Genomic DNA, 20,683 nt, shown 5'->3' with positions numbered 1-20,683 from the left:
CATAAGAGGCGTGAGCTGGAACGTGTTGTGGTATTAATAGTACCTGGAGCTCCTCTCAAGTTTCCCTCTCTACAGTGTAGTACAGCTGCACGGGCCATCGACCGCTCATCACACCATCAGTCTACAGCAAACATCATATTAATAATAATATTTAAGTACTAGCTTTAGTAAAGGAGCATTAAAGCATTTCATCTGTATGCGCTCACAGGCAAATTAAATGTAGATGTAAAGCTCAATAATAGAGTGACAGGACAGTTATATTAAAGCTATTCAGTCAAATTAAAATGGCATCATTACTTATTTAAAAAAAAACAACAACTTTGAATTCATGTCATTTACTTTTTAAGTGTTAATATTATGTTTTTATCAAATGATTTGCATATTTTCCAGACAATTTATATAACATGATTTGAATCTAAATGGCTAGAGAGAAATTTCCCAAGAAAAAATGTGAACGTCTCTTTCATGTTTATTAAATTGCACGTTTAACTTCATTACATAGTCATTTGCAAGACACACACAGGCTGAGGTGGAAGTTGAAAATGTGTGTATCTAACCAACGCAAATCTATCAACAAAATGTTGTACTTTGCAATGAAATATAAAAATGTGCTGAAATGACAGATCAGACATTATACAAGAGAAAATACAGCTTTAAGACATCAATCTGTGGCATCGGTTAACATTCTTTTGTTTTTAAAGGCACAACTTTGTAATAGTCAATGAAGTCATGAACAAAATTATTTCATTTGAAGACTTCAGTTACTACACTGAGAAGATAAAAAAAACTGGTACATTGTAGCTCAGTTAAAACCTTTAGTTTCAGTGTTATTTTAGTCAAGGATCTGCACTGTGTTTTTGATATGAATGCTTTACACGTAAATGTCTACATCCAAAGTCCCTAGAAAACTCCTCTAGCCCACTAAAAATCCCTTTTCTAAGGAAAAACGTGTCAGTGGCTGTGGTTAGTGCACAAAAAATAAAATAAAAAATCCTGTTTTCACGAGGGCACAGTTCAAATCCGGCCTGCGTCACGTACTGATCCCATTCCCACTGTCCTATATCCATCGCAGCTGTACTATACAACAAATATACAAGCTGTTAAATGAATAATAATAATAATTAAACCAACAAACAATGCTTAATCCTTTGCATACTCCAGAAAAAAGGGGGAAGTTTCTTCATATATAAGCCAATGACCGACATTTCATTTTAAATCCTGTTCTGAGCACCGAGGAAGATTCTTTTGAAGAATGTAAAGGCTCATGAGAAACATGAATATGTAATTCAATTCACAGATAATAATAATTTCATTAAGCCTTTATCAGAAATTATAAGCCCTTCCTTCCTCATTTATAAGTCACCTTGGAGCATTTGCTAACTGAATAAATGTAAAAACACAAATTAAGTGTTTTGCATATTGTATTTGTCCTGTCAAACACAATCATTCAAACATTTTCCCTTTAAATTAGATTAAAAAAATATTGAAAATGAAACAAAATCAAATTTCTTTTTAGGACCAGTGTGTTTTATCTACAAGTTTTCCCCCCCCCTAAATTTCACCTTTAAAAAGGGCTAAATATTTTATTGTAAACAAGATGTCAGGATGATCATCCCTCCATTCAGTATAACAATTTACTAAATACAAAAAGGTTTAAACCCTAGGTACATGTGGCAGACAAACCAGAGAAAAAACTTGTCTTTGTGGCTCTATGTCCACAGATTACAAAGTTGTCAGGCATTTGTCTGTGTTATGTAACTCACTCAACTGTAAATGTTCACAGAACGGAGTGTGAACAATATTATTGAGGATGTTTGACCAAAGAACAAGTCCTAAATCAGAACAGCCATCAGAAATAAAAATCGCCTGACCTCATATAAATAACAGTAACGTTGTTCAGACAGGCGTCCTTTTTAATATGTTATTTCTCTTACCATCTTTGCACTACCTGTCCATAAAGTAAGTGATTTTGGACAATGGCAGAGGATTTAGGCTGATGACGTCTTATGAATTTGCTGAATGTCTCTCAGTGTGTTTCTACACAGCACTAGTGTTTTCCTTGGGTTTGGTGCCAGGTGGAATTGGGATGGGACGGCGTTTACGTTTTGTTACCTTGCCGCTCTGCCCGTTAACAATACTTTGAGCCATGCCCTCCATATCCTCTACACCAATATTAATGGCTTCTGCCAGCTCCTTCCTAGTCACAGATACAAACTCTGGATCCTCAGCCAAGGAGTCTAGACCACCGTCTCTCAGTGCCTGAGGATTCATACAAAACACAGTGCAATAGTCTTTCCTGAGAAGGTAGGAAATGCTTGTTAAGTACATGAGATGTGGCCGGGGCGTTTTACCTGCTGAATGAGTTTGTCGGTGGCTGGTGAAGCTTCTGTTGCTTCTCTGTGGTTCTTTGACGCTCCATATGAGGGGTTATAGGGGAACTGAGAGAGTCAGACACACACGGAGGAGTCAGAGGGGAATATCAAGTAGTCACTGGACCGTGTTTAGCTCAGGAAATGTGACACCTGTCCACACCTGTGTGATATCGGTCCTCACAGTGAAATCTGACAGCCGTCCGTCATCAACGCTTGAAGCCCCGCCCACATACGCACTGGATTCTCCTATTGGTTGCACAGGAAATAATGTCATTTATACAATAAAGTGTGTAGATTACTGTCATTATGATTATTGTAAACTGGATTTTTTTTTCATGGTGAAATTATTATTATTTTTTTAAAGAAGTCTTTTATGCTCACAAAGGCTGTATATATTTGATAAAAAAAGTAATATTATGGAATATTATTACAATTTAAAATGTTTTCTATTTTAAAAGATTTTAAAATGTAATTTATCCCTGTGATGTGAAACTGAATTTTCAGCATCATTACTCCAGTCTTCAGTGTCGCATGATCCTTCAGAAATCATTCTTGAACATTTGTGAAAAACAGGTGTGCTGCTTTGACATATTTTTACAGTACAGCACAGTAAAGTAAAAACAGGATTTTCAGGATTCTTTGATGAATACAAAGAGTCAAAAGAATTAACTGTCACTTTTGATCAATTTGATGCAACCTTGCTAAATAAAAGTATTAATTTATATATATATATATATATATACATATATTGACACCAAACTTTTGAACAGTAATGCATATGTTGGCATTTGTTATAGTGCCTTTAAATAAAAATGTATTTAAAATGAATGACATTTAATAAAAAATAAATCAGTTTTTGTTTTCTATGAAATAATGCTAAATAAATGACTGTATTACAGTAGGGTAAAATTTTTAATAAAATGCTTAACTGACCTGAAAATAATACCACAATGAAAAACTAAAAATCTTATGACTCCTAATAAAAGAAAAAAATTCTAATGAAAAAAAAATAAAGAAAATTATATAAATTAGATTTTTCTTTATTTCATTTTTTTCCCGATCACTTACTGTTTTCACTTATGTCCTCGTATGAATAGTTTCTGGTTGCAGCAGCTGACAGTGACTCGCTTTCGAATGTAAACCTGGATGACATACTAAAAACAGCATCAAATGAGCATTGTGACCTTTACAGATACACATTAAGTGCAATTTTTCATTATAGTTATCCACTCACTCTTCAACGAAGTTGGCATTGTTATTGGTGTTGGTTACTGGCATGTGATCAGGGAAAAACTCAGTGTTCGGGAGGAAGACGGAGTCTGGTGGTGACTCTACATCCTCCAGATGAGTCTCCACAAACTGCAGAGGCCTATGGCTGGTCATCTGTGTGGAGAGAGGGCTGCCGGGCTCAGAAGAGAAGGGGTCTGTGTTCATTCCAAACAGACCTCCTGTCCGCTGCACAGACAGAGACACAGACACTTTAAGTCTAAATGGATGGCTTAGTCTACATTTATATATTTCCTTATGAAGATGCTTCAGTGCAGACCCTGTAGATGCCCTCCTCTCCAGCCTCCAAGGCACGCTCCATCTCATCTTCAGCGATAAGGTCACCCGAGATGGCCCTGTGCAGCTCAGGAGCTGCTTCCTCCTCGATGCTGCGCAGACCTGCCTGCAGAGTCAGACGGAAGTCTTATTAGTATTTTGCAAGAAAAGAGTCCTTTTTATGATAGTTACTACAAGCGTTTATCATAAAGTGGACCTTAATCTCATCAGCGTTCTTCTTGGTGGGCCTGTAACCGTAGTATTCCTCCTGCCGCTTCATAAACTTGCGGAAGTGTTCCTGAATCAGGAAGGTGGCGTAGAACTTTCCAACAGTGACTTCATCCTCTACAGCCAATAAACATTCATTACAGTCAGACATGGATTGGATTTAAAAAACATGTTAATTAAATACAAATGACTATTATTGCAGCTATCCCACCTCCAATGGGAGGAATGACCTGGTCCAACAACTTCATACTGGTCCTCTTCCAGATCGACTTAATGATGGCCCTTAGCTCCTCATTGGCCTGCTCAAAGTTTCCTAATAGAAAGACGCAAATTAAAAACTATGCTGCGAAATAAACTGCTAATTGAATTTGATTTCAGTTACACACCTTCAGTTTTGATTTTCAGAGCTGTTCTGACCAGTGCGAAGAGTGTGGCGTTGAAGGTCACCGTGCCGTCGCTGTTCAGCGGCATGTTCATGGAAATCAGCCTCTGAGGTGGAAGTTCACAAATACAGATGTATAACACTCTCTGAAATACACTGCTGATCAAAGGTCACTACATATTTCATATTGGATGCATTGAATTGACCTTAATTACATTTTTGGATTACAGTTTTTAATTGCATTGTTTACATTGTTGTTGATAATAATATGAACTGTTTCTTGAGCAGCAAATCAGCATATTAGAATGATTTCTGAAGGGTCATGTGACACTGAAGCAGCTTTGCCATCAGGAAAAGTCTTACCTTACATGCTGCGCGGTGGGGACAAAATTTACCAAAACCCAATGGTGGTTGAATCCTCCGCAGGAGAGTAACTACATCCAGATGTTTGATTCGTCCCCTTTATAAGCATAGAAGACAGTGTACAGTACTTTTATTATGTCTTAAGGCAAATGATAAAATACATATCCAAGAAGCACAGAGCTACAGGATAAGATGAGCCTTGTGTGTGTTAACTCACGTTGCTTCAGGGTCATACTCTGCCCAGATCCTCTTGAACTCATCCAGGTGATGTGGGCCAAGGATTGACCAATCGTGAGTGAGGTAATCAAAATTGTCCATAATGACAGCCACAAACAAATTGATAATCTACCAGGAAGAGAATGATTTAGTTGCTAAAACAAACAGCACTGTTGGATCCTGTATTCTGAGCCGATTTCCAAGTTTACCATGTGTAAACTACAAGATCCTCATATTTGCTTACCAGAAATGCACACAGCATGTAAAAGCTGAGGAAGTAGAAGACGGCGATGCTGGAGCCGCAGGTGTACTCCTCTCCAGGGCCGTAGTCTGATTTGGGGTCACAGAGCTTCCCGTACATAGAGGCCAGCATGATTTTAGGCCACTGCTCTCCAGTGGCAACACTGTGAACCCGCACATTCACCAATTATCTGATTATTCGACTTAAAATAGAGTTGCACTATTTGAGCTCTCAAGTTTGTAAAGAATGGCTTCTGTTAGAGAACAAACAAGCAAAAGATCAATTCCCTCAGTACATTACTGACTCAACTGACCGGAACAATAACAATACAGCTTGAGGGAAAGTTTGGAAGTTGTTGTTGCGGTTGATCTCCGTACCATCGACCAGAGAAACTTTACCAAACATCTATAAAGAGAAGGAGAAAGAGAGAGGAAGAAAGAGTTGGAGAATAATATAACAAGAATGAGAGAAACTACAGGAAATTGAAACAACTGAAGGAAACCAGGTGAGTGAAGCTGACCTGCATCCCTATGACAGCATAGATGAAGAAGAGCATGACAATGAGAAGAGCCACATGAGGCAGCGCCTGAAGCAGGAAACACAACATCATATACTGCCAGTTAAACATTCAGTTAAAGCTTAAGCACTTTTCAAATTTTTTAAATAAGATAAGATAAGATAAGATAAGATAAGATAAAATAATAAAATAAAATAAAATAAAATAAATGTAGATAAAATAATACATAAAATGTATACATTTGTATATTCCATATATATATATATATATATATATATATATATATATATAGATAGATAGATAGATAGATAGATATAGATAGATATAGATATAGATATAGATATATAAACTAGATATTATTATCTATTTATTTTCTATTTTTTGTCATGGATATTATCTTGTCAGACCTGGAAGGACTTAATAAAGGTCCACAGAAGGTTCCTGATCCCCTCTGAACGATTGAGCAGTTTAATGAGACGCAGCACACGGAACAGCCGGAAGAACGTGATGGAAACTCTGACATTTTCTGCATCCTGTAAATGAGTAAAATTAAGAGTGAAAAATGTTGTTCCAGCTATTAATATGAAAAGTTGCCATTTTTGAAGTGTTTAAAAAGAAAACAACAGTTTTACTTATGACAATGTACTTACAGCTATTACTTGCATTGGATTTACTTCCTGAAAAAAGAATAGACTCTTTTCACTCTTTTCCATCAGTCATGCAATATACTGTAATACAATGTAATAGAATATAATATCATATTAAGCAAAAACACATAGCAACACCATAATGCGGTATGATGCTATTTGTGGTCATGCAAGCTTCTGAAAAAATAATAATGTGAGCAGTGTCTGCTCCGTGCAGTGCAGAATGATATTTACAGCACAACCATGTAGACACCACAGTCCTCCACTGGCCTCCAGCGCAGCCTGAGAACAGAGAGATGAGAAGTTAAAGTGATGGAGATGAGATGACATCATTGAGACGGAAATGCATCTTGTCAATCAGAGGCAAACGTCAACATAACATCAAAATGATGGATCACACTTCCAAAACATAGACAATAAAAAGTGCATCAAATCACTCTTGGAGATGTGGAGCGGTGTGTATGGAAATGGAAAGAGGGTGGTTCATTAATTATGTGAAATGAATCATGAAAATGAGCCCATCAATGGCCACAATGCAGTTGGTTGAATGAGAAGAATACTAAGCTGGAACTGATGAAATCGGTACCTCCTGTGCACTAATGCTGACATTGACTGCTTGCTGTGGTCTGTGCTTCATGTATCGCTAAATATGGGTTTAAAATACAAGCCATTGTTGGTCGCCATTAGAAATGCTTTCGCTTTAGTAGAGACATTTAGACAACATGTAAATCACTCGGACAATATTGTCACATAAGTGTGGAGACGCAAATCATTGTCATACTCACATCAACCTCACTGAGGACCACGTCAACGATACTACCGACCACGATGATGAAATCAAACACATTCCAAGGATCTCCAAAGTAACCCTGTGTCAAGACACACACAGAATCCCAATGATGTCAAATAATTTAGCACATCTTCTTACTGGCTTTCATATGGAGGAGGCAGGGGTACCTTTGCTTTGAATGCAATGAGCTTGACGATCATCTCGACAGTGAACAGGACAGTGAAGATGAGGTTAAGAGTGTCAGAGAGTTTGGTTACGTGATCGGACTGGTTGCAGTGCTGTACCACAGAGAGAAGAGACACAGCAGTTGAAATTGTTTTGTAAACTATCATACAGGTTCTGACCAACATACTGACAGAATGGGATTAAGCTTTATTTTACTGGCTTGAAAACAGTGATAAATATTAAGGTTTTTATTTGGTCAAATTAAAGGCAATATAAATGTAATGAAAAATAATATTACATGCAGCAATAAAATTACATAATATTTACTAAAATAATGGAAAAATAATCAATACGGTATATTTGCAAAAAACAACAGCACACATTTTAATTTTGAATTAGCCTACCACTCAAAAAAAAAATGTTTTTCCTAATGTTTAGAAGCAAGTTTCTTATTATCATCAAGGCTGCATTTATTTGATAAAAAATACGGCAATCTTGTTAAATAGTATTACAATTATTACAAATTCAATTATGTTCAGTACAACTAGAATATATTTTAATGACTTTGCCGCCTCTTTTGATCAATTTAATGCATCCTTGCCGAATAAAAATATTTCTTTCTTTAAATAAATCTCACCGACCCCAAACTTTTGAACAGTAGTGAATATCATTAGCTGTAAATAACGGTAACTACCATTTAACTGCTTACCTGTATTCCAAGACACAGCGTGTTGAGCATGATGAGAAAGAACATGAGATACTCAAAGTAACAAGAGGTCACAAAGTACCACACACGGTACTGGTGCGGGTTCTTCGGGATGTAGCATTTAAGGGGCCGTGCTTTCAGTGCATACTGAACACACTGACGCTGGGGAGGGGTGAGACGGCAAGAGAAGATAATTATAAAACGACAGTAAGCAAAGTTGAATTAGCATCATAAACCTGATAGATACTGTATATATAACTAACAAAAGCAGAGTTAAACCAGGTATTTTAAATGTGTATATACAGTATACTGTAAAAAGGATATTTTGTTGGTGATCAATGGACTTCTATCATTAAATTCCTCAAATCCCACATGAAGATCTTCAAAGACCACACTGTTTACCTGGTTCTTGTCCAGCTCGCAGTTCTTGTATTCCTGCTCTCCTTGTTTTTGGAAAGTGACGATGACGAAGCCCACAAAGATGTTCATCATGAAGAAGGCGATGATGATGATGTAGATGATAAAGAATATGGAGATACCCACCCGGTTATTGAACAAAGGGCCTGTGTCTACTGCATTTGAGTCTATAGCCCTATATAGGATCCTGTTGAAGGTGAGCGAAGGAAGGTTTTGTGTGAAACATGTTCTTGACTGAGTAATCCATGTTAAAAGAAGATCGGACGAGATTTTGACACACTCACTCTGGCCAGCCCTCAAATGTGGAGATGGTGAAGAGAGCCAGCATGCCATTCAGCACGTTGTCAAAGTTGAAATCGCTGTTGACCCACATGCGCTGATGGACCTCCATGTCGTGAAGAGAGTTTTGCACATGCTTTAAAAACTTTCCCCTGAGAACAACCAAAAGCAAACGCAATGTAGCAAAATTCAGAGGAAAAAGCACAACATTTAAAGAAATGTGGCTAAAAATACTCACTGACACTCCTCTGCTGTCGTTTGAAGGGGATCCGTACAGTAGAACAATTTGCCCTAAATAAAGGTAATCCATTTAGCATACAGCCACTTGCTCCATTTCAAAACACAAGGTTTTAAAGCACAGTATGGTGGCTGTCTCACCTTGAAGAGCTGTACTCCAATGCAGGAAAACATGAAGTCTAAGACCATGGTGACCAGGACAATATTACCAATGGTCTTTATGGCCACAAACATACACTGGACCACGTGCTGGAGATGAAAATGTTAGCATTCAGTACCTAACTGGTATCATGCTTTGAAGACTGGCCCTAAACTAACCATATAATAGCAACATTTAAAAAGTCCTCAGTATAGTTTCAATGGCAGCTTTCCATATTTTAATACACAGACAAATGCTACATCACAAATCAAAGCAGCTTTTTCGTTAAGGTTTAAACCCACCTTTAACCCTTTGGCTCTATTGATTGCCCTTAGAGGTCTTAGTACCCTCAACACCCTGAGAATCTTCACCACTGAGATGGTACTCGACCTGCAATCCAATAATGCATTTTAGTTATTGGCCTTGACTGTATTTTAATTAAAACTGACAAAAATCTTAACTTTAGAAAGTACTGCTTACAAACCTCACAATGTGTTTCTTTACATTGGACGCTGTATATGTTTTTTATTCACTGAACAGGCTCATAAGAATCATTCATTCTCAAATGGGAATACACAGGTTGATCATTATGTTTTTGATTCACTAAAACAAACGGACTAATAAGAGTCATTCAATCCAGAACAATTTGAACTGTATTGGTTGCACTATGTGCTTTAGATTCATTGAAAAAAAAACAGGCTCACAAGAGTCCTTCATTCAGGAATCGGTTGGACTACACTCAACGAGCTGAATGGATCTTAGACTCATTCGTTTGAGAACACTGTTCTTGGACTACATTAGTTGGGGTAAATATTTTGGATTCTCTGTAAAGAACTGGCTCATAAGAGTCATTTATTCGAGAATCTTTTGAACTATATTGGTTGTGCTGTGTTTTTAATTCACTGAAAAGAACTGGCTCTTAAAAGTAATTTGTTTGCTGATTGGACTATGCTGTTCACATATATGATCACACACTGTTTGTATTGAATTGTGGGATTCATCAATGGAATAATGCATGTGCATGAACAGTTAACTGATTTTTTTTATTTAATAGGTTGTCTTTGTAATTTATATTCAAGTTAGAACATTCCTTGCGGAAGACACCAAATAATCTTGTGAAAGCATTAAAACAACGGGTAATGTATACTAAAAACAACATACAATATTACTGAACTTACTCCATGCCCATGGACAAGAGGGAAACACCCACAACAATGAGATCCAAAATGTTGAAAGAGTTTCGGCAGAAAGAGCCAGTATGCAGGAACGCTCCATAAACCGTCATCTAAAAATACACAGGTCAGCGCTGAATTAAATGTCAGCCAAACCACAAATCTGAAGGTAACATCAAGTTGACGATCACGTTACCTTCAGCACAATTTCAATGGTGAAGACAGTCGTAAAGACAATGTCGGCATAAGCCAAGACCTGTGAAATGAATTAGTGAATGTACATTTTTAACGGATAACTTTTAGTTCAGTTAGATCTATACAATAATCAAAGTTTTTGGTACCTTGTTTCGGAATGAACGGGGGTCGATGGGGTCTTCAGCAGCCAGGGAGATACTGCTGAGGAGGATGAAGAGGAGGATGATGTTGGTGAAGGTCGTGTGGTTGATGATCCTGTGGCAAAGCTTCCGGAACCTTTCGACGGACAGCATCAGTTATCGGAGAGCAATGGTAAATCTAAAATCTTTCATTTTAGTGGTCTACATAGTGTTATTTATCAGGGCATAAAGCCTCACTTGTTCTGTGGGCCAAAGATGAAGAAGGAGCTGGCCTCAGGCATGGGAACCACTGTCTCCTTGAGCTGCAGGTCGGCCATGGGTCTGGGTCTGGGGCTGATTGGGATATCTGGTTCCTCTTCCTCATCATCACCTGAGCAGGAGAGAAGGATTACAGCTGGGTCAGCTCAAAAATACTATGCTTTTATTTGTGATCTAAATGAAAATCAAATGAAAATAGCCAGCACTGTGGTTTAAAATGCGCTCCATAAATGAGCTTGGAAGCTGGAGCTAATAATACATTTTACTTATAATAGATCAGCTATCTTTGAACTTTTTCCTTGTTTAGAGATATACTGTGAGGTCTAAGCCAGCATTTTATGGAGTGCAGAGCACTCGGTTGATATTTAAACTCTTACGGTCCTACCTGGAAAGTCTGCAGGAGGGAAGGGATCTTTCACTTCGTTAACATTTGATTCAAACTCATCTATCTTGAGCTGGAGATAAAAATAAAAAAAACATGATGAAACTAGTTTAGGCGTTTACATTTTGTTTATTTAGCAGAGAATAAGCCAGCATCAAAGCCTAAAATTAGATTTGGAGACCAGGTGGTGGATCATTCTGATAGTGTTAGACAGAAGGCCAATTAGTCAAGAATTGCAGTGGACTTGCTTAAAATAAGCACAGTGAGCGACCACACTCACTTTCGTGTCAACCATACCTTTGCTGTGGTGGGCATTCCCTCAGCTTTCGACCTGGACTCCATTAGTCTCTTAGCCATCAGGGCCTTCTCCTCCTCACTTTTCTCTGGCAATGTTCTGATTTGAATAAATAAATCAAAATGTTGTTTAGTAATATATAGATATGCAAATACACTACCATTCAAAAGATTGGGGTCCATAAGATTTTTTTTTAATGTTTTTGAAAGAAGTCTCTTATGCTCACCAATGCTGAATTTATTTGATAAAAATTTTTTTTTAATACATTAATATTGTGAAATAGTATTACAATCTAAAATAACTGTTTCAGTTTAACTGTAATATATTTAAAGCTGAATTTTCAGCATCATTACTCCAGTCTTCAGTGTCACATGGTCCTTCAGAAATAATTATTATGAATGTACTGCTTACATTTTCTTTTTGTGGAAACTATGATTTTCAGCTCTCTATGATAAAAAGTTCAAAAGAATAGCATTTAACTGAAACATAAATCTTTTTTTCTTTTTTTTTAACTGTCTGTTTAGCCTCTCTATGTATTTTTTACACTCTCTGTTAATGTATTGGTGAGCCAAAGGAAATGTCCACCTTGGTGGACAATATAAATTTATTCTAAGTTATATAAATATAACTTTTGATCAGTTTAATGCATCCTTGCTGAGATGAAACATGAATTAGTTGTTCTTTTACCTCGTGAGTTTCCTTCGGGCTTTCTCCTCTGCTTTCTCTTTCTGTGCTGCTGACAGACTCTCAGCCTCAGCTAGATTGTCCACAGCGATAGCCAAGAACACATTCAAGAGAACGACTTATCAACAACCTGCTAAGGAAAAGTCCAAACAGCAATACCACATGACTGGTTCTGAAATACTTCAAACTGAAACGGTTCGCACAGAAACAATGGCAAATGTTTATTTTAGATTAAGTGATTTGCTATATTCTTTTCAACATACTTAATTCACATTTATCATCTATAAATCAGTTCAGAGAAATTAACAGAGACAGGAAAATAATGACCAATGCTTCAAAAGGATACGGTTTCCACAGACATACAGAATTACGAAGTAAATGCTGACAAGAATTCCTGGGGATTGAGGTCCACCATGAGCCATGATTCCATTGAACATGATCGAGTCCCACTCCTCCCCAGTTAGGACCTGATAATGGAGCCCAATGTCACATAAACAGCTTCCGTTGTCAGAGCACCATTTCGCTAAAACTGCAAATACCTGAAACACACTGATGAGGGCCTGTGGGAAGTTGTCAAAGTTACTGCGCTGAATCACTCTGTCAGGGAAGTTGAATTTCCCACCAAACACCTGCATACCCAGGAGGGCGAAGATGACAATGAAGAGGAAGACAAGCAGGAGTAGGGAGGCGATGGATTTTACTGAGTTGAGTAAGGATACCACCAAATTATGAAGTGATGTCCAGTACCTAAAGACAGAGAGTAAATAACAGTGTTGGTGTATGAAACATGCATTTTGTGTATAAGTGTATAAAATCTGTAAAAAAAAAACAAAAACAAAAAAAACATAATAATAATATTAAATTAAATTAAATTAAATTAAATTAAATTAAATTAAATTAAATTAAATTAAATTAAATTAAATTAAATTAAATTAAATTAATGCATTTAGCAGATGCTTTTATCCAAAGTTACTTACAGTGCATTCAGGCTAACATTTTTTACCTAACATCTGCTCCCTGGGAATCAAACCCACAACATTGCGCTGCTAACGCAATGCTCTACCACTTGAGCCACAGGAACAAAAATTAACAAACTCGAAAAAAAAAAAAAAAAAATCAATACATGTTTTTCTATCTTTATTTTATAAACAATTATTTTAAAATCACAGCACAAGTTCCTGTGCAAAAGCCGAAGATACACTCCTAATAAGTAGTACTAGTAAGATAGTAGTTGTACTAATAAGGCACCCTTCTCATTACTTCAGAGTAACAGTTCTCGTGGTTTGTTGCGGGAAAATAAGGAAATTAAAAAGTTAAGACAGATGGAAGTAATGTTTGAAAATGAGGTTTAAATAAATGAATGTACCTTGTGATCTTGAATAAGCGTAGGAGTCGTATACACCTCATCACAGAGATCCCAAGTGGTGTCATGATGTTTGACATGACCAGGATGATCTCCAGTATTCCGATCGTGACCACAAAGCAGTCAAATCGGTTGAAGATGGACATAAAGTAGGCCCTCACACCAAATGCATACATTTTCATAACCATCTCAATCGTGAAACAGGCGAGCAGGATTCCATTTGCAGTGTCTGCAAACAGGAGTAAGACGTCACTTCATTCGCCAATATATATATATATATATATATATATATATATATATATCAATTTATCGATAATCGATAATCGATATCACGATTGAAACAGGCGAGCAGGATTACATTGCCAGTGTCTGTAATCAATTTCATCGATAATCGATTTCACGATTGAAACAGGCGAGCAGGATTACATTGGCAGTGTCTGCAAACAGGACCAAGACGTCACTTCATTCGCCAATATATATTTATAAAAATTACATTTAATTAAATTTATGCATTTAGCAGATGCTTTACAGTGCATTCAGGCTATCAATTTTTACCTATCATGTGTTCTCGGGGAATCGAACCCCCAACCTTGCGCTTGATAGCGCAATGCTCTACCTATTTAGCTACAGGAACACTAATATATATATATATAAATCAATAGAATTATGAATTATTCTGATGAATCGTTCTATTTCAAAGATTCCTTAAAACAACCAAAAAACTTATAAATACTAAATAGGAGTTGGGAATCTTGTATAGCTTAATGTATTGTAATGTACTGCTTAACGGAACAGACCTTGAAAACTTGTTAACCCCTCAGTCTGGTTATGATGCTCCGTCGCTATGACCAGAGTGTTGAGCAACACAACCAGGAGAACCCACCAGGTGAAGAATTTAGATTTCACCCAACCATGACACTTCCTCCGTAAAACAACGTTCCAGTGGCGTGCGAGACGGCTGCGGATTACAAAGTAAATTATAAATCAGTCTTCGGTTAAATCATAATGCATATTTTTGTTGTTGATTGCACACTCACTAGAAATAGATCACCCTGTTGATCCCGGCCATCTGGTACAAACTGTCTGTCTCTGAACCTGTGTCCTTTCGTAGAAGAAGTGCTGGAGAGTATCAAAGTAGTGAAAAACTTTAAAAAATGCAGTTCCTTTGCTTCTTATCAAATATACATACACTGAAATGTTCATTTGAATGACATCGGATATAGAGATAGAAAGACAGAGACAGACAGAGGAGTGTAGTAGCGCCATTACCCTCATAATCTCCATCAATGACTTCAGCATGAGTGATCCATTCCATGTAACCTTTCAGATCCTCATCCATTTGTTGTCCCTCACGTAGCTTTTGCCACTCTCCACGTGACCGTGACTTCTCCCTTTCCTTAGTAAACTCCCTGCACAGAGGAAAAACTCATTTAAGCAACTTAACCATGCAGTCGAGTTTGCTGAACTGGCTTCCTGGTCATGTGATATTCTTGTATTTCTATGACTATCAATAAAGTGAGTCATTTAAGTTGATTGAAGTTGATTGAACCATTCAGTAGACGCATCCAGCCAGAGTGCATTTAGATGAAATGATACTAAAAAAACACATACAACTGGGTTTTAGTTTATCTCACACTTCCAAACTTGTGGACCAAACTTTAAGTAGGTAATAAGCAGTTAGTATTAAAACCTTTTATCAAAAAGAGGTAATACCCGCTCAGTACTCCAAGGACGAGGTTCAGGATGAAGAAGGAGCCCAGAAGTATCAAAGTAAAGAAGTAGATCCAGGGCCAGTCGTTCCCCATGGCATCATTAATCTAAAAGATCGAATCATCATTATATTTCATTTTGACAAACATCAATTTTGGATTTGCTCCAAAAATCTTGCTCTAGACACACTGTCACTCTGTGTATCATTGGTGGGGATTTTTCTCTTTCTGCAGTTTACATCTTTGCACAAGTAGGTGGCTGTTTTTATGAATGAGTCATGAAACCAAATTAGTTCAAACACACTGACTCGTTTAGGAATGCAACACTACTTCTGTGGATTTCCTAGAGACGCGTGAAGAGCAAAGGAGACTTTCACTCATGTTATTGCCTTAAAAAATTCCAGAAATGCCATTAAAAAAATTTATTTCTTTTAACTTGAGCGCCAATTTCTAGGAGGCTTTAAGTAGGTATGTGCGAGATGCTGCATAATATGTGAGGTCATAACATGGTTTTTGTCTGTTAAACTGTTGTGTAAAACTAATAGCAGCCTTGTAATCCTGCTTTTGGTCTAAATATCAGCATAATTTAATTGTATTATGTATAGTCTACTGATGGATACATGTAACTTTAGCATAGAGAAGTTTAATTAAATGAATGTTTGTCTTCTGGCCTCTGCACAAGATAATAAAGAGGAAGATTATCATGCCCATAAGTATTTACCCAGTAGAGCACATCAGTCCAGCTCTCCATTGTGATACACTGAAAGACTGTGAGCATGGAAAAGCCAAAGTTGTCAAAATGGGTGATGCCAAAGTTGGGACCAGGCCAACCTGCCCGACATTCAGTGCCATTGATGGTGCAGCGGCGCCCGTGTCCAGCCTGAGCACAGGGCGATGGCTTCTCATTCTCCCTGATTGCAATGATATCTGTAACAGAGGTTGAAAACATTGATCTTTTACTGGTATGCAGTGTTGACATTGATTTGTCAATTCATTATCATTAAAATAAGGTCATTTTGTTTACATTTCTAAAACTTGTTTTCAGTCATATATTTGATGTCAGTCTTCTAATTAAAAGACTCACTGGTGCCCTGGTAGTAGCATGTCTTGTGCATTTTACACTTGAACAGCTCCAAACCCATAATGGCATAAATGGTGACCATGAAGAAGACCAGCAATGCAATGTGGAAGAGGGGCAACATGGACTTCAGAACAGAGCTCATTACCACCTGGAGGCCTGGATGACAACAAATATACTTTTAACACAACAGTTTTTTTAACATTCGACAAAGACATGATTATGTAGGAATCTTACAAGGCAGTTAACAAAGCGTGTACATATACATTTCTGTAAGTACCTATTGAATCTGTTTTCACTCAACACTGCCTCAGTTTGTTAGAAAGGTTATAGGAGTATACTTATAATAATTAAATGTTGAGGTATTTTAAGGACCTAGCTTTAAAGTCCTATCTTGCCCTACTTGTGGTGCTTAAAAGTCTTACTGGGAACTCCTGACACGAGCCGCAGCGGTCGCAAGACTCGAAATGCTCTAAGAGCCTTCATATCAAACCCTCCTCCTTTCTCTTTGGGAACTCCTGCGATTGTGTTGATGGTGTCCACAATAAGTGTGAAGAGCCTGAGGAGGCAATTTAAAAGGACTATTATTTAAGAAATGTGAAACAATTCATTTTTAAAAATGCCAGCTTTTATTGTATTATTAATTTTACACAAACTCTACAGAAAATAGAAAAAAAAATCTATGGTTGAATTGAGCTCAGGACAGTTTTAGGAATAATTCCAGGGTGTTTTGTTTATGACTTCTGGAAATTTGAAATGTCATCTTACCCCATGAACACAATGACAAAGTCTAATATGTTCCAACAATTTCGTAAATAGGCTCCTTCGTGGAACAGGAGCCCATACGCTACTATCTTTAGGAAGCACTCAAGAGTGAAAATGATCAGGAAGATGTACTCCAGACTCTCCTGCAAGGAAACAAACAATGTTATAGGAGGGTTTAATGGGGTGTAAAACAGAAAACAGTCACGATTCTGACTTTTTCCTCACACAATTTTTAGAACTACAAGATACAAATTCAGAAATGGAAAGCATTCATTTATTTATTTATTTGAATTCGGACCCATATCAAGAATGTATAACCTACAAGACATTCAAACTTTCTTGCTCTTCATGTTTTGTGGTTTCCATATCCTAAAATGACTTTATATCTTAGAAGGGGTTTTGGCAGCTTCAACACACTGTCAACTGTATTGTATGGATCATTCATTCTAAAAAAAACAAAAAAAACATAACATTTAAAAAACGTGCGAGGTGCCACTGACACCTGAACTTTAACATTTTGCCAAATCAAACAACTGTCCTCAATGTGCAGTGACTGCAGTCAGTATGTTTACACAGCACACAGCCTCTAATTCTACACTAACGCGCCATATCAACCTCATTCTGACCATGTGTACTGAGACCCAATCTCAGCTCCTGTTTCATGACTTAGTATCTGAGGAATGGACGGCCCACCGGCGTAAGTCACTAAACCCAGGGGAGTAAATAAGTAAACGGGTCTCAGATTTGGGCCATCTGAAATGTAATAGCACTCTGTGTTCTGAGAGAGGAGAATATGACTGCACATGCTAGTGGAAAGAGTGTGTGACCTACATACCATCAAAGCTTGAGTCATGAAATAAGCTTGTGTAAAGAGGATTTATCATTATTTAGCATTATGTAAGTGTTTCTTTAGCCGAAAAAAAAACAAAAAAAGTTCCAAATATAAAAAGAGCAGGACAGCAAAGTTCTGTCAGAACAGTCATGTCAATAGAATCTATATTAATTTCTCACTAGATACGTCATGAAAATCCCCTTCTGAGATGTATTTATAAACAAGCACACTTGTATCTTTAGACATGCACATCTCAAATAAATGACTAAATATAAAACCCATGACACAAAACAGCACCTGCTGCACGGTATATTTTTAGTTTGTAAAACATGACCTAAATTGCATTTAATGCATATAAACCCATAATTCTATTTTAATTAAACTCATAAGAGCGTATTTATGCGAATCACAAATTTGTCCTGTGCAAATGCCAACTGGGCGAAAATGTGAGTGCACACATATCAGTTTCAAAACAAATACGTCCCCCTCATAACCCAAGGGCCAAAGACCTGAGTAGGCAAAAATCGGAAAACTTTATCTTGTTTTACAATGGTAAGTGGGGTTTAAGAACATCTCACCAATGTTAAGTTGGTGTTGTTGGTGTCCTCTTCAGGCATGGGAAGAAACACAGCCAGAGCTACACAGTTAGCGAAGATAGTTAGCAGGATAATGATTTCAAAGGGTCTTTGGCAGTCTGCTCAGGAAAACAATGGGTAGACATGGCAGAAACAACCACTGGAAAAGGATTCACATAAATCAGATTTAAACAAAAATGGACAGTCGCCCATTTCCAAATACAAATAAAAGTGGTGACTACAGAAACGAGAGAGATTTTGAGTAGTTATCTGGTCAGTAACTAAATTAGAAATCAATTAAAGATGGTTTAACCTCAGAGTAAACATTTACTAGGACAGAATAAATAATAAATATATGATTTCTTGTCCAGTAAGAAATATTATAATAATCAATAATTGCTGTTTCAGTTTAAACTACATGACTAGCAACTGTCATTATTTGTGAATTTCTGACACTAGGTGGTGGAATCAGAATTTCCCTGCCAGCTCAGCATCATGTCCACTAGTGATCCCCCACAACAGCTGTACACAGACAGATTATCATTAAACTGTATAAATACACCTATGCAAAAAATGCACAAAAATTACATCTCCAGTTCACCTCAGTATAAAAGTCAAAACACACTTAAATTAAAATCTCCAATTCAGATTTATATTTATATGCATCTTACTGAATTAACTAATCAGGAACTGAAAGCTTCACTACATGAAGGAAATGTTTACTGTATATGTTCATATATGTACATATTCAGATACATAAAATTTTCAATCTAATAGCTAAAAACCCTATGAAGTCAAAACAATAATAAAAAAAAAAGGTAAATTGAGCCGGTTAACACTAGTTTGAAGTCTAATTAATATTTGCTGACTGGCTGTAAATAGTCTGGGGTATATCTTTAACATCTTCAGTGTAAAGACCAGATCCGACTGCTTCCAACTGACTGTGATGAGTCTGACACATAACAAAAGCTTAACACCCTCAGTTCATAACTGAGACCGATTTCCACACCTTAAGACACACTAAACCTGGGGATTACAAATAAACAACTGTGTCTGTTTTTATTTTCACCACCTCGCAGATGGAGATATCCATCACGGAGCTAATATCTCAGTTTGGTTTCGATGAACATAAGACAGAGTTATGATTGCATGCTTTTTCTGGCATGCATGCTAAACCAGCTCTCTGGGGGTTGGATGCCTTTCTAAATCATCCAACATCAAACCAAATTCCAAAACTATGGAAACCAAATGGATGTACGTTTGAAGGATACTTCCATTCCACAATGTTGATGCAGGTTTTCCGGAAAGGGTTTTTAAGCGTGAAGAAGAACAAGGAACGTGGAGGTCGAGGGTTTCCTCCTGTGGCCTGAAGTTTCTTGAGTTTCTCCCTTTGCTTTCTCTTCAGTTCTTCTTCATTCATGATGAACGAGGCCAAAGCTGCCACCCCACCACCACCGCCGCCCCCTCCTGACTCCATTTTGGATCTCCCAAGTGTGAAATTTTCTCAATTCCCACAAAAAAGTGCCAAAACCTGAAATGACTCCTAGTTTAGCAAATCCTTGGTCTTTTTAAGTCCAGGTCAGAGCTTTAGTATGGTCCTAAGCTTCATCCACCATCGCCTCCCTTTCTGAGAAGGCAGTGTACACCTTCTTGGCCCTGGCCCCTGCTGCAAACCTACACCAGACAAGGAGGCAATGGAGGGGTAGAGAGCATTTAGGTGCAGCTGGCCCATATGGAGGGATATATATAGACGGGCAGTCAGTGTCCATTCTTGGGGGTGTGGAAGCAGGTGGAGGAGGGGATTGGCGGCCTCGGGGTGCAGCAGATGAAGAAAAAGAATGACTAAAGTTTCTTTTAGAGAAATTTAGCTGCTTATAAAACACCACAAGTGAAATAAGACATTGAAAATTTGAGGAATAGGATAAATAATTGGTGTTGAAATATGCTTGCCTTTTCCCCTTGGGGATTTACTGTACAAAACAGTAGATGGGAAT

At 37.4% G+C, this 20,683-nt stretch overlaps 1 protein-coding gene across 1 annotated transcript; it reads right to left on the bottom strand.

Annotated features, from left to right (window-relative positions):
- Positions 1-1,551: 1,551 nt before the first annotated feature.
- LOC113093954 (dihydropyridine-sensitive L-type skeletal muscle calcium channel subunit alpha-1-like) lies at positions 1,552-20,412 on the bottom strand. Its single transcript, XM_026259569.1, has 45 exons — positions 19,961-20,412; positions 18,693-18,798; positions 17,286-17,425; positions 16,943-17,076; positions 16,524-16,676; positions 16,161-16,366; positions 15,444-15,547; positions 15,000-15,139; positions 14,768-14,849; positions 14,528-14,688; positions 13,734-13,959; positions 12,907-13,114; positions 12,714-12,834; positions 12,371-12,485; positions 11,686-11,782; positions 11,392-11,461; positions 10,986-11,118; positions 10,755-10,884; positions 10,610-10,669; positions 10,420-10,526; positions 9,544-9,631; positions 9,244-9,351; positions 9,104-9,156; positions 8,871-9,017; positions 8,572-8,773; positions 8,173-8,331; positions 7,466-7,576; positions 7,294-7,377; positions 6,743-6,790; positions 6,512-6,538; positions 6,269-6,394; positions 5,865-5,930; positions 5,658-5,749; positions 5,348-5,507; positions 5,105-5,232; positions 4,888-4,984; positions 4,529-4,631; positions 4,354-4,455; positions 4,132-4,259; positions 3,919-4,041; positions 3,607-3,827; positions 3,441-3,526; positions 2,533-2,618; positions 2,352-2,438; positions 1,552-2,259 (listed from the first exon to the last, which is right to left on the bottom strand). The coding sequence occupies exons 1-45, from the start codon at positions 20,164-20,166 to the stop codon at positions 2,038-2,040; spliced, it is 5,553 nt and encodes a 1,850-aa protein (XP_026115354.1). The 5' UTR covers positions 20,167-20,412; the 3' UTR covers positions 1,552-2,037.
- Between the last annotated feature and the right edge of the window lie 271 nt (positions 20,413-20,683).

Source organism: Carassius auratus, unplaced genomic scaffold, assembly GCF_003368295.1.
Source record: "Carassius auratus strain Wakin unplaced genomic scaffold, ASM336829v1 scaf_tig00215205, whole genome shotgun sequence".
NCBI lineage: Eukaryota > Metazoa > Chordata > Actinopteri > Cypriniformes > Cyprinidae > Carassius > Carassius auratus.
This window is presented reverse-complemented; position numbering and strand designations above follow the sequence as displayed.